A 15,252-nucleotide genomic window follows, 5' to 3' on the forward strand; every position below is an offset into this window, starting at 1 on the left:
TTATCCTCTTACTCTGGTTCTTTTCGAAGTTTTTAGACAGTGTGAACAATCTGGGCTTTACCTGGGAGGCAGACATGTGTCTGGAACCACAGACAGATGGTGTTGTTAAGTAGTGTTGATTTAAGATATGCTAACTGTGCAGATTACTGTGCTTCTATCCCACAGACTTCTATAAATAGCAGCGAGTGCCCTGATCAACTTTAAGTTAGATTATTGAAGAGTCTTCTAAGGGTGTCTTCAGGAAGGGCATCTGACTCTACAGCTTATCATTCAAAATGCTATGATATGTCACATTTTTGGCCTGCATAAGCATAATCATATATTACATCAGAGTAAACATTCCCTAGTTACCTACCGATGGAGGCTGGAGTGGGTTTTAAATTCTTACTCTAGCATACTAGTGCCCCCACTGGACAGCACTATCTTATTTAGTGCAGAAAATCATATGAGCTCGGTGTAGAAGGGCAATTTACTCAGGAGATATGTGTATCCCAGTTATTCATCGATTTAGATGCGAGATACAAGATGGCCAGAGTTATTTTATGTTTTTGAACAAAAGTCTGGGATCGCCTTTCGCTTGCTCTCTGGAAGAAACATTTAAGAAGTGACTGTTCTGCTGATCCGCCTGCTCCTTGTCACCTTTGCAAAATGGTACTCAGCACCTAGATGTGATCAGGCTTGTGGAGTGCATATAATGAAGAAATAATAGATCACTACAATTGAGGAGTTGTTTTGCTTACACTAACAAATGTCTTCAATGTGCACAACAGTGCAACAAGTCTCTCAATTTTACACCTCTCACTGTTTTGCTCAGAGAAGAGATGGAAGAATATACTAGCATGCAGGAACAATTAGACTTGCAGACACTGAGATAAGACTAGTGGTGGACTTCAGGGGCTGATTCCAAACACACTTGTCCACTCTAAAACCCATTACCCGCTCCCCATGCCCCACGGGCCCTGGCATGGGACTAAATTCAGCTATGTTCACAAACATAATGATGATCTAATAACAAGACTGGCCAAGAGAATGCCTCTCAGCCTCGTGGCTTGCCCCTAGAGGTGAGCATATGCTCTAGTGTTTCTCAACACATAGCAGCAGAAGCTGCGCAGAGTAGAATGCCAGATGTATTTATGGCACAGGTTCTGCTGCTGGTGGGTTTTCTGGGACAGACTTGTGTAGTAGAGTCGTCTACTCCAGAAGTAGTCCAGCTATATACAGAGACATATTTTCACCAGTAGCCCAACAATGTGATAAACACAAACCTCAGACTTTCACCTTAAATCTAACTACAAGAAGCCCAAGGTCATTGCTTCTACACAGCATACTTACACTTATTGACCAGCCCAGCAACAGCAACCAAATAGGAAGGGCCCAGGAATGTCAGAAGAACACCTTTACTAAGCAGAGCAGCAGTAACAGCCAGAAACTATTGACAGCTTAATGGTAAAATGATTTAAAACCTGTGAAGCACCCAAATAACGCACAGATTGTTTGCTAGCCACTACATTTTCTAAAGAAATTATTTTTTTTAAACAACAACTACTAAGAGCTTGATGTCTGTGATTGGAATGGCATGCAGGAAACAGCTGTTGTAGGGTTATGGGAACAAGATAATGTACTCGGTTATCTCCTAGTCGCCCTTTTTCCGCTATTCCTATACTCAGCCACCAAGACTGAGTGACTCTACTGTCTTTTAATCACTGCATGCTAAATACAATCCCCAAAACATGTGTGTGCGCATATGTATGTGTTTGTATTTGTGTGTGTGAATAAATGTGCACGTGCGTGTGTAGGGGTTTGAACTCAGATAACTGAGATACAGTATGTGAAAATTCCCTTATGGTTTTGATATGTTTGGAAATACAACACAGTAGAGAAGATCATTCACGAATAACAATTATGAAGAAATGAAACTATATTCTGGGCGTTACTCCTAGAGAGAATGTAGGCGGTGTTCAGAGGCAGCTACTGGTACACCAAAAGTAACACAGATATGCTGTCCGGCCATATGCGCTAATAAGGCCAACATTTTCATGTGGGGGTCATGCATAGCAATAAGGGATTCTGCATAAAGGACAACTACTGAAACCGACGCATCATTTCAGAAAGAACCGATTTCACGCAAATTAATAAAACACATTTTAGTAAAATCATACAAAAATATTAGATAAAATCGAAAGGCCATAATGAACATTTTTATATCCGATACGCTTGACTGAAAAAGGAAGGAAGGTTAGAATTATGTAATTCCGCAACTGAACCAGTAGTTCCTTTAGGAGACTCCACCAGTAGTCACTGTTGTCACCTCAATTCTCTCCCTCGAGAAACCTGTCTGCAAAACGCTAGAATCCCAAGCTTTAATGGGAGTCCTTAGTTCCAGCTAGGGAAGAGATACAAGCCCTTTAATGCACTGATCACACCATCCCTTGTGTAACTGATGTTTTAAACAGGCCTTATCTTCTGATGCAGAGTACCACTCTTCAGCCAAGGTTTCATAGAGCACACAATTGTCTGTTGGCCACATAAACATTATTTATGCTATAGAGAAATATTGTTTTGGGACATTACAGGCTGTATTTAAAACCTAGAATTTTTAGCGATTATATTTGAAAACTGTGCATTATGCAGCCCTAGTCTTTCTATTTTTGATAGGACAAGTTCAACATCCATCCACATCACAAATTCCCCTAAAAAACTTTCCTTGCACCCAAAGTTAGTTATTTCCAATGTAGTTACATTTTATAGTTAGTGGACAATAAATGGATTGGTGTTTCATATTGGCACATATTGCAATTATATATGATTAGGAGGGCACCTGATGAATTAATTTACTTGGGGTTTATCCTGCATCTTAAATGACTCCTCTGTGACTTTACATCACAAACTTCTACCCTGTCCAGAAAGAAATCACATCATTAAATTTGCTACTTATCTCATTGCACATAAATCTTATCAGACTTTTATGTCCTGCCTGCAGCTTTCTTCCTACAGGAGTGAGGAAACTAGCATTACACTATGCTTAGAATCCTCAGGATTGAGTGCGTGTAGAATGTATCTATGCATTAATTCTTGGCCCTTCTGAAGAAAGGTTTCTCCTCATTACTAGGGGCGCTCCATTGTCAAACACTGAAAGGGCCCATTGGTTTGAGACATGTATTCCTATAAATAAATGCCTTGTCCAATCACCAGCCTATCTCTGCCAATTATTCACACCATAGCAAATGCTAAGTGAAGAAAGACTCAGAATGTGTCCTGCGGTAGATTGTCAAAAACGCACAATTTAAATCTAGCACAGGATTGCCTACCTACAACATAAATGCCTGAAAATCCGACATAATTAGCCCATGGAGGGGGCAGTTGCTGCCTTGTATGCAGGTAATAATAGCCTTTAAAGTAAACTGGAATTATTGCTAAGCCAACTGTGATGAAATAAAAAGAAACTGAGCTCTACATTTGAACTGTTAAAACATTAACAATACTATTATCATTACCTATTAAAATAATGACTTTGACCATAAACATTGAGAAATACGAGTACAGGTCATTGCTGCTCTTCCTTGTCCTGAACTCCTTTGAGCACCTTGCTTAATATTTCTTGATTTCAATTCGCTTTAATCTTCCCTCAGTACTTTTGTCCATTTGAATGAATTACAGCATTTACAAAGTATCTGGTGACTGAACACATGTTTGTTTGAAACGTTTTCATTTCCCAAAAATAATTTGCCATCAATTTTAAAGTAAATTAACATAATAACAATGACTGTTTATGTCTCAATCGACTTATTTTATATTTACATAATGTGAACTAAATTTCTTCAAAATACTTAGAAACGGTTGCACTGCTTGCCTTACATCTATGCATAAAAAGAATTATGTCAGTGAATAAAAATGAATAAAAAAACAAAGGAACCATTATACCCATAAGTGCGCGTCTAATCTAAATGCAATTTTGTAGAAGAATCGTGTAGTTCAAATGGCAATGTCCACTATGAACAATGGTCTGCCACTCTACCATTCACAGGGGAAAACACAGGAAGATCTGATTGAATATCGTTGTTTTTCTTAGCACGTTCTTGTGTGGTTTCAAACTTTAAGTGTTTTCTCAAGCTAAGGCTGATGGACAATTGACAATAATAAAAATGCCGTCTTTTTTCAGACTGGAAAAAGTAGCTGAGTAAAACGTGTAACCCAACACACGTGGGCTTCCTTTATTAGCATTTCTCTAAAAGTTGAAATCAAAGTGAGTATTCTACTGTGCATTATTACTAGAGGGTATTAAATCTACAAGAGTGAAGCCTTCACAATAAACAAGGAATTGGTGGGCCATTTAACCCACGGGCCATTTAATCCAAAGGTCCAGCGTCCTCATGTCTCCTTCTGGCCTCGCAACACAACTTTTTGGCGACCACTTCCCCTGTCCAGTATACTGATCGTCGATGGCCACATGCAGATCATTTGTGAACTTTGATGGTAAATGGAAATGTATTACCAAACTTAGATTCCATTACAGCACTGAGTCTGCTTAATATGTGGGCAAATGCAAGTCCATCAAGTCTTATTTAGAAAAAGAAGTTCATCAAAAACGCTTGACAGGGCTTGGACTTTGTCTATTCTTAAGCTTCCCTTCACTATGCTGAGTGTGCTGCTCTTATTTGGTCAAGGCTGAAGAATGACGCGTACCCCTCCCAGCATTTGCCTCACCTGAGGTCAGTTTGGGTGTAAGAAGAGGCAAGCAGGCATGTCTCTCCTACCTGCCCTATTCTGGAGTACGTTTCCTTTAAAAAAATGGATTTCAAACTTTTCCCGCTCAAACTCCTTCTACAATAGTAACACTAAAATGCATGTTTATCAGCCACCCCCAATAAGTCTCTTGAAGGTGAAAAACAGCAGAGGGGTTGCCATTATTGATATCTAATGTTGAAAAAGGTTGAAAGAACATGAGGAAAACTATATATATCCCATGAGAATATTATCCAGCTCAGCAAAACGAGCAGGTCAATTCAAAATATTAGGAATCACATCAATATTGTTCCACTGCTATTTTTCTGGATTCTTTTGGGTCTGACATGACAATTGATTTCAAGATGTATTGTTCCCAACATTCACAGAGGAGTATTACTTTTTCCTCATGTTTTGGGTTTTTGGTGTATCATTTTGCTTTTCAGGAGTGCTTCCACTGGAATGCACGAGGGACCATTTTACATCTTAAGAGCACACGTAATCATCATACTGTTTGTCACATTCAATTATTTATCTGCTAGATGCATTCTATATAGAAACTTACGCTGTCTTGTCACTTTTCCCCAGTAATGGTGAAACCAACAGCGTAGGCTTTAGTATGCTAAAAGTTATTGGTGCGCATCAATTCATATTAAAAACCATTTGTGAAATACTATGTTTACATGCATTGACACATTCATTAAAGCCAGACCTATTAGCTGTGCCGACGTTTGTTAGAACTTGTTATTTACAGGACCTAGAAATGGCAAAATCTATTAATTATTATTAGAAATGGCAAAACTTAGGGCCAGATGTGCAAAATCCTTTTGTGGTCGCGAATCCCACTATCAGAAAAAAAATCACAAGTTTGGTCACAAAATAATGCGTTTTTGCTATGCACTACCCTATGCCGACCTATTTCTCACTGCAATTGGAAAGAGTGTGATAAAGACATTACCTCCAAATTAGGAATCAGAATGGCATGCATAAATGATTTGCAACTGAGGTCACAAGTCATTGAAAATTTCAGACTCGTAACACATTTGCAAAGGGGATGCTATCCCAGTTGGATAGTTTCTCCTCTGGAAATCTTCACAGGTGACCTTGGCGACAGCAGGCAGTGTTCCAGGAAACCACAGCGTGCTCCTCCTGATGTGAATCGACATTGGATTTTTTAAAGATGCACCTGTTCCTTTAAGGAACATGGCCTATTTTATTAAAAAAGAGGTTTTCCTTTTGAGAATGTAAACACAGGGATTGTGATATGCTGTTACTTGTAGGCCACCATCTCTGTGTTTGTAGTCAATCATGGGTTGGAAATCGTTGCATGCCTAATAAATATACATTAGGCAGGTTGGTCTGCAACAACTTCAACTAAAGATTTTGCAATGCAACCAATTTGTACATAGGTTGCATCACAAGATTAATGGGTGGTTACAATGTGGAACAATTTTTTGCAACCAGTCTTTTCGTACATGTGACACTTGTTCATTAGCATTATTATCATTGTCCTATTATTAAATTTCCATCATATATTTTATTCAAACACAACTAAGCTATCGAGCCTAGCCCATCATATTTTACATCTAAAGGCCTTATTAATAAATACATTTTGAGTGCATGGCAATTGGCATAAATATAGTTTGGCCTACAGGCCCAACCCCCACTGCACAAAAAGATCACTTCCAGCTCCAACTGCTGATTGTACTTGGAATCAATTGCATCCCACATCCTACATGTTAGCTCAACAGTTTAAGATTGGATTCGTTCTCTGGACTTTAACCAAAGCAGACAATGAAAGTCCTCGAAGTTTCTGGTAGAAGATAATCTGAATTCTGTGTCTTCAGGATGTGCAGTCCACGGGACATTCTAGGAATGAATACATATTCACTTTGGTAATTTACACAAACAAGCTACCAGGAACCAATTAAAGATATTTGATGTTCTTATTATTCTTCTAATCTTGATCCCCTAGAATTCATATTCTGTTCGACCTCGCATGAAGAACTTCATTAAGGTTGGTTGAAAGTCAAGTGTCTCGTATCCAATAACCAATCTTAGTGGAAAGGGCTCCTGGATTGAAACTCCTTCAATAGCAAAGCTCCCACGTACTGATTACATATCAATCATGCTAACACACAAATGAGTCTCAGACTCACAGATTTCTATATAAAACCATAAAAAACCATTTTCTATTCCATCCAGTTGTTCATGACCTTTAGTGATTCTATTTCCCTTTAACACATTCTATAAACATGGCAATATACAAGTGTACGTTTACACACTCATCAAAGATAACCAATATACATATTACTTTTTACAATAGAAGTAACAAAAAAATATATATTTGTTAAGTGTGTCCTGCCTAATCATATAGTTTAGGAAGAATTGATTTCTTTCCAAAACGAATGATTTAAGATTCCAGCAAAAGTTGATTATACTAAGTATACATGCATAGTGCCAGAACAGTACCCATCCAGGGTACATGACATTTCAAAGAAATTAGATTGTCCTGACACATGCACTTAGGCACGTGTCACACTGACGACCCTTGGAATGTCATATTTGGTGTCCTTTATTTTACCCTTTAGTCTCTTATCCAAAGACTGAAAATCACATCTGATCAACACACGCCCTGTTTAATGTAAAATCAATGAGTTCACACAATTGCCCAGCCTTTTCAAGAGAAGCAAGCATAAACTGGAAGTCAGACCTATCGCTGTCTAAAGCCTAATCATTACCAAGCCTTTTATTTGCAGCCATAGTGATGTACCCCACACAATATCACAAACCCCACCAAAGAAAGAAACATTTCCTCCCACATTTATAATGCATTGTCCTGTGTATAAATACTATTCCAAATAGGGACTTACCGTAAGGTGCTGGAATAGCCACGCCCTCATGATATTTGTAGCTACTTTGGGAAAGATGCCGCGCTTTTTATGACGTTTTTTCTCCTTGTCAGGATCATCTTCATCGCCTGTGCTGGGTGAAGCTACACTGTTGTCTAAACCATCACCTGGAAGTGCAATGAAGAGATCTGGTTAGTGATGCTCTATTTTTTTCTTTACATGCACTGACAAGATTTGGAATATTTCAAAGGTATAATCAATTAAAAATGAAATAAATAGGAATGCCATGCACCATTTTATGCATACAGATGCACATAAAATCATTTCATTTCTCATTGGGACATTTCTTTGATGCCACAGTTTGCACTGTAATCTAGCTGTGAGTTACTGTACGAGGATGTTTTGTCAGTCATTGGTACAGAGATGCTTCAGGTATGATAACTATGAATGTCAATAACAGATGTCAGTGCTAGATTTCCGGAACCATGTTATGACCCACATGGCTCCATGAGACTAAAACCTTTACACTTTCTAAAACAAGCCCACATTTGGGCTTAGATTCAGTATAACAACACAAACAGCTTAACGTTTTAACTGGATGATCAGTCCATTATGCTTCGGTCATTCAAAATAAGATCACCTGATCACCAGTGGTATTAAATACATGAATGATTGCAAATAATTTATAATTATGTTCTCAAGACTGCTATGTGCTGCTGCACCAAATGGCCATTCTGAGAACCTCAAGACTGCAATGCAGAATGACACCACATTGTGTGATATTGCTCTGCTACCTGTCTCCTTTCTCCTGATCTGACTCCTTTCACCAAGAACTTGGGGCACCCGAGGATGTGTCCTCCGTTGTGTCCTGTCCTCCCTCTGCACCATCACACTCATAAGACTTCTCTCCACCTTCACTTTTGACCACCATCAGTATGATAGTAACATTCACAATTGTATCACCTGCTTTGTTTTAATTAGATTCCCATCTACCTTGCATTACAAAGCTTTTCTTGCGTATCTTCTTGATGGTCACTTCAAGATCGGTATCCACTGCTATTGTTCAACTAGGATAAGCTTATGATCATATACCATCTTCACTTAATGCCTTGAAGATAACACGTCAACCTTTTACATTTCTCTTGACACCATTCTTCCCAGCTAATGATGGCAAACTCAATATCCTTCTCATCTGTCATCTCAAATCCATCCATCCATATGTCCGACCATCAACTTAATCTTTACTGTGTGACAACTATATGAATATGTGCAAAATCAAACTTCAGCTTGCAGATTCCTTGAAGGTAAACCACTCTAAAATGTGTTCATCCTCTGTAACCTGAACATTCAACAGCCACCTTTTTCTAAACACTTCCCAGCCTCCCAATAAAATATTGGCTTTTTCAATCACACTTAATTTACCTTTCCAAATTGTCCATGCTCCTTAGCCACTGCCTCTTGATCTGAATGAAGCAGCACTGCCTCTTGATCTAAATGAAGCTAACTGTTCACTGATACACATGCAGGTTCCTTTCTGTCGTCTATGAGAATATTACTGGATGCGGCCCCATACCTAACATAGTAAGTACCACACCCAAAGCTACCCATTCTATCATAAATTCTCCTCTTACATCCTGTCTAATTCATCCTATGCCTACTCTCAATTCAGTGCTCTATCATATCTTCTCACCTTACAGGGTAAACACTGATTACTCACATTACTTGGATCCTTTAAATTGATTATCATACTATATCACTTTCATCTAGAAAACATTTGGATGCTAAAAGTCCTAAATGAGCCATTTATGCTCAAGGGGTTAAATTCACCACATAAAATATTGTTGTTGAATACACACTGCTAACTAAATTCCACAGTCCATATTTCAACCTGCAGTACTGTCCATATAAAAATACCGCTGTCTGTGCTGTGCCATCATTTATACAATATTTTTTATTAAAATGCCAAATATCAACTGATTTAGGCACAAGTATATATCCGTGAATCCGCAGATTCATACACAGGGGCCAATTACAATGGTGGTCGGACGAGCGTCCGACCGTCATCGTTGCAAGAACGAACTGACCGACAGGTAGTCGGTGGTCCCGCCCGCTAAATTAGTATCCAACCACCATGGAGGTGGTCGGAAACATGCCACATTGCATTGAGGCTTGTGCTGCGGCCCGGAAAAGGGCCGCAGCACAAGCCCCAATGCAAAGAGGCATGTTTACAAGTATCCCTGCACCTTGTGGCAGTCACCATGTGGTGCCTGCCACACAATGCAGGGATGATTAGAGGAACACCACAGGTGCCCTCCAAAGCCCCTAGTCGAGGGCCACAGGGACAGGGGCCCTGCTGGGGCCCAAACAAGCCTTTCCACCAGCCTATTCACATCAGAAGAACCAATGTGAAATGGCTGGTGGAAAGGTGGATCGTAATTCCCACGAACGTGCCTGAGAAGACACCCTCCTCCCCCATTGTGGGGAATGTGATCGGACCGACTGCCCGACAGGCTACTCGAGACCGTCTGAAGCTTTTGGTCGGTCCCTGGGGCAATGTAGTCAGATCGACCCCATCGTAATGCAGCGGTCTGACCGCAGTTAAAGATGTCAGTGGGACTGACACTGACATGTCGTCCGTGTCGGTCCCACTGACATCCTAATCGGCCCACTGTGTATTAAGTGTGCCAAAAATCAACTTACACTGGTTGCATTTGTGAATGATGCACCTCAGTAACCACTGGTTGTAATGCTTGTTTAGAAAACAAACATGTTAGAAAACATAAACCCCAACAGTGCCAAAGAACTATACAAATGTGTTTTATGTACATACATCTTCAACGAAAACTGCTAGTGTAGCAGGAAACCAGGTTCCTAAGACAACTTAAATAAGGCAAAGTGATCCATATCTCACAGAGACAAAAATGTGGCAGTCATTTTTATTTCGCTTTTGCAATTGACATACATTTGAAAGACTAGGATGAAGTATGTTGTTTAAAATGTTATTGCACTACTTGATGCTGCATCGCAAAATGCGATGCAGCGCGCGCAACGAAATTCGTTTTATGTATTTAAATGTGTACTTACCTCCGTTCATCCATACTCCGGTGTTTACATTTCCCCACCCTGCCCCTCCCCCGCCCCGCCCCGCCTCACTGCCCCACCGAACTCCCTCCAGGGACCGCTACTGATATATATATATCTCTCTACACGAGAACCCTATGATTCCAGCACAAGATAAGAATTTTCACACTGACCCTTAGTACATAATGCCAACATTTTAGAAAAGTGGCCAGCAGCTTTCCTGATAGCTATCTGAGCAAGATGCAGATCACATAAAGGAAATATGAGAAAACTGCCCTACCTACTGCTTGTTTTAAAAAAAATATCTCATATTTAATTATAAAAACCATGTCTAGAGGCATTTAAGGCCACACAACAGCCAAGAGAGTGCTTTGGGCCCAAATATCTAATAGCAAACATTTGCTCACACTCATGTTACAACTGCGATGAATTTTTAATTGCACACCATAATTACATTTGAATTGAAAGTGCTTACAAAAAAAAATCACACTTCGTCGCAAGTGCAGTCTGTACCAACTACACTTTTTTCTATTACTAGCACATAGTTATTTTGGTAGGCGTCGATTTAACCTTATGAAGGTTAAAATCCAAAAAGGCAAATATTATCAGTATGATTTGGCCAAGAGCAGAGCTGCTAGGGACCATAGAAGAAATAATTACATATTCCCTGCCTCAGACTCCAACGCCTCGGGGTCAGTGAAGCTGCATTTTCCCGCTCTATCCCTGTTGTTCTGCCCCGCTTTGTGTGCACGCTTTCTATCTGCCAAGAAACCCCTCCCCACCCAAGTGCTCATGCAGTAAGCAATGGCCGGTGCATGCACAGAAGTGAATTCATTCATAATTTATGGAAATATGTACTATAATCCAACCGAGAAGACTTTTTTCCAGCTTTGTGCATCAATAGATAATCAAGGCCTTAAAACAGTCTTAGCTTCCCATTACCGCAGGCAAAATAATTCCTGAAAGCATGCCTTGAGGGCACCTGAATTATAGACTCCATTAGGAGAGGCGAGGCTTTCTGCATTCCATGGATAACACTCCCCAGAACCTTTCCTGTTTATTTCCACCGTAAGAAAGCAGAAGCATTAGGAACAGCGCTTCCAAGTGAAGACTTGTGCAGATACAAAGGCGAAACCTTTCAGGCCCCAGCCAGATCACCCTTCAATCCCCGGCTCTGACCTATCCCAAATAAAAGGTATCTGTTACATCATTAGCTCGAGCCAAAAAAAGCCCTGGCTTAATGCACAGTTTGTTCTTCCTACTGTTTTTAGGCAAATTCAGCTACTTTGCTCCCATCTGGGAGGGAAATGACACTGCTGAGCTGTAATCTAAGACAAGATTTTCATTGGAAGCAAATGCTTTCAATCCAGTGTCAATACTGGGGGCATGTTCAGAAAAGCCTGTAACAATAAACCCTGGTGGAGTCCGACACGAGCTAGGGAAACAGAGAGGGCGAGAGTTGATAATAAAGCACACTCTTCGGAACCAAAATATTGTGTTTGGAGTTCACTGAGTTCTTTCGGAGTTGTTTGACCTTTTCCCCATATTTGTATTTAAGATGTAAGCCGTGGAGGACCACCCTTGGGAGGCAACTGCCCTGGTATTTCCAAGTCCACAACAAAGTGGCACGTGTGTGGTGCCGGGGTGGGTTTTCTGCTTCATCGGTGATGCCCTAAGGGGCACATGGTGCCAGAGTTGTGTTGCTCACACCTAAGATAGCAGCAGTGGCTTTGGTCTTGGGAGTTGACATACACTGATGCCGAATAAAGGCGTGTTATCAATACAAACTGAAAGGGTGGAAATAATCATAAAAATGATGCTAGTCCATAAACAAGCTTACAGCCTCATTAGTCCAGCAGTAGGCTCCAGTGGGTGATTTATGCTCGTTCTGCTGATGCCACGAGGAAATGCCATCGGGCAACTTTGCCCAACTGCTAATGGCTTCTGACAGCGACTTAGCAACTAGTGCAAGCGACGCTGTGGCGCTTGCTTGTGACAGAAACAGAAATTGTCATGCTATCTGCCCATGTGTTATGATGGCCGCGTGGCAATTAATGAGTGTGCCAGCGAACGGATGGCCAGGGGCCCTCAACAATGGCCTTTGGCAATGTGGGCATGGAGAATTCCCACCTCTTGCAGTCAGATTGCACATGTGCCTCGCTGTAACAATGCCAGCTCATCACGCCACCTTTGTTTCAGTCCCTAACTACTGCGCGCCACAGGAGCTGGATGCCGCGTCCATCATCTGGCTCATGCGCTTTCGCTCTCTGGGCATTTTTGACATTATCAGAAGAATTCAAAGTAATTTGTTCGGATTTGATGGCTTGAAATAGCACTTTAAGGGAGAATATCGGGTTCTCTCATTTTGAGCTTCAGATACAGAGGTGCAAGCAGTTTTTCTGCTGCCTGCACATTACTCTGAAGGGGTTGAAGTTCACTGAAGCAGACTCGGGGCTTGTCATACTGCTAGGAGCACGCCAAACAGGGCTGATATCAGGCCGTATTTAAACAACAGTCTGTAGTCAGTGTCAAGAGCTCCTTCCTCAACACTGCAGATACAAGGAGACTACAATTACACACTCCACAAAACCCTCCAACACTGCCAGATAGTCACAACTAATGTTGGGGAAATACTTGCTGCACAGGAATCCAGGCAACAGTGTATTTAAGGAGTTTTAGCAAAGAGAGAGAGGAATGCGCGCTACCATTCCTCCACTGAGCAGTTTCTTGAGGCCGGCGTCTAGGCCCATGCTGTAAGCAGGTGACCCCTGGCAGCTCCCGGGCCTGGAGGGAGCTCCGATTTCAAACACACTCCTCTCTAAAGTCCCCAGCGTGGCCTATTTAAGCACACAGGCATTTAGGCCTTGCTCTGCTATTCCTTTCACGAGGGGATAAAGGAGCGTTTATCGCATTCAGACCACTCAATGGGTCAGCCTGACCATGTCAGCGGGGGTCCCGCGCAAGCAGGTCAATGCCACCCGACCCCTCTCGCCCCCACGCGCACGCACACCCTCTCCCACCACCTTGGCCCCATAAAGGGTCGCATTACCCGTCAGGCGGCAAAGAGAAACCGCTTATAAACAAAGGCAACCAGTGCCACTGCAATGCCTCGGATGGTTAAAGTCGAAATATGCTGTCAGGGTTATAATTCTGATTTTCAGTGTGCCACTTTACTTTGTCTTCAACTTTTGGTGATTTGCTACTTATGATCTGTGCACTAGTGGTGAGTAAAAAGTCACATAATTTTACAACGTGACAGAAATGTATTGTAAATCTTATGGCTCTATCTGTTGACCATCTACACTACAAAGGGAATTTAAAGGTGGACTGAGCATCAAATTTGAAAGCCCGGAATTGCAGGACAAAATATCCAATCGGGGTGCACAGATCATGGCAAAATTTCCTACTAACTAAATATTGTTAATCACCAGTGGATGCAAAAAACATTTCAAAATGACCCTCGCTTGCAAATCTTTTCAGTTGGTCTTTGACCTGCGGATCAGCCCCATTTGGAGCTTAGCAAAAGGAGGTCAGAGGGGTCGAGGTTCATTTCCAGAAGCAGAGCACTGTGCTATTCCAACCCTTGGTTACATTTTGAGAAAGTGTGCTAATGTGCTCTGTATTACAGAGAGCCTGCTCATACAAGATCGATTAATGGATAGTCAATAAGCTTTTCCACAAAGAAGATGAGAATGAAGAAATGAGGCCCTGGTTCTGTACACAGAGCAGGGACAATGTGTATACATACCTTCCGAATCCAAATAACTGACTAACCTATCCACCACTTTGATTACTTTCATATTTCACTATACTAATTCAACACTAATCCTTTATAGGTCCCGGAGTAGCGTGCTACTCGCTGAAAAAGCACTTCGACGCCTCGCCGTGGGGTAGTAAGCGCTATATAAATGCAATTACAATACAATTACAATACAATACCAATCCAAATAACCCTGACAAATCAGCTTGGCCCTCATTTTCAAACTAAAGTTGCCTCTTACTCAATTTCAAGAGTTGCTCAGTGTGTGGACAAAATTGTGTCACAAAATCTATGAGGGCTTAGATTTAAACTTTTAATGAAACGTGTACGCACACTGATGAGTTCGGCATCAAAGCATACAGATATGGTGTAGGAAAAAGTTTACTAGTTTCAGCTGTTAGGGTTTCAGGCAGTACAAATGGAGATACTATCAAAATCCATGGAAATTCATGTGCTAGCAAATTGGTTATCCTGTAACTTGGTGGAACTGCAGATGCAAAGTCCGGTGGACCACATTTTAAGTCAACCAGTACTGAAAGTGAGGTTGGCTTTTGGATAGCAGAGAAAACCAAAATCAGCCCTGCCCAAAATGTTCAAACCAAACCAACACTGCAGAAGTTCCCTGCTAGAATGGGGCATGAGGCAGAGGGGTATGGCTGGGTCAAGGCAGCCTATCCTGCTCTGAAAAGAGCCCCCTATTCAGCAGTCTACATGAAAAATGTCAGATGCAGAATAGACAGTCCGGCCCTGGTTGTCTTTCTGTAGCCTAGAGGTGTTGTTAGTGGGAGGGTTTGCTCCCAGTTGCAAAGATTTTCCGTGAAAAAGGGTAGCATAGTG

General features: G+C 41.2%; 1 protein-coding gene across 2 annotated transcripts in view; it reads right to left on the reverse strand.

Moving 5' to 3' along the window:
- Positions 1 to 15,252, reverse strand: part of MEIS1 (Meis homeobox 1) — a 152,344-nt gene that overhangs the window by 71,359 nt on the left and 65,733 nt on the right. For both annotated transcript variants that reach the window (XM_085612515.1, XM_085612514.1), the window contains exon 8: positions 7,596 to 7,741. In XM_085612515.1, coding sequence (XP_085468641.1) covers positions 7,596 to 7,741 — 146 coding nt within the window. The remainder of the gene's footprint in view (positions 1 to 7,595; positions 7,742 to 15,252) is intronic.

This window comes from Triturus cristatus, chromosome 6 (genome assembly GCF_964204655.1).
Source record: "Triturus cristatus chromosome 6, aTriCri1.1, whole genome shotgun sequence".
NCBI lineage: Eukaryota > Metazoa > Chordata > Amphibia > Caudata > Salamandridae > Triturus > Triturus cristatus.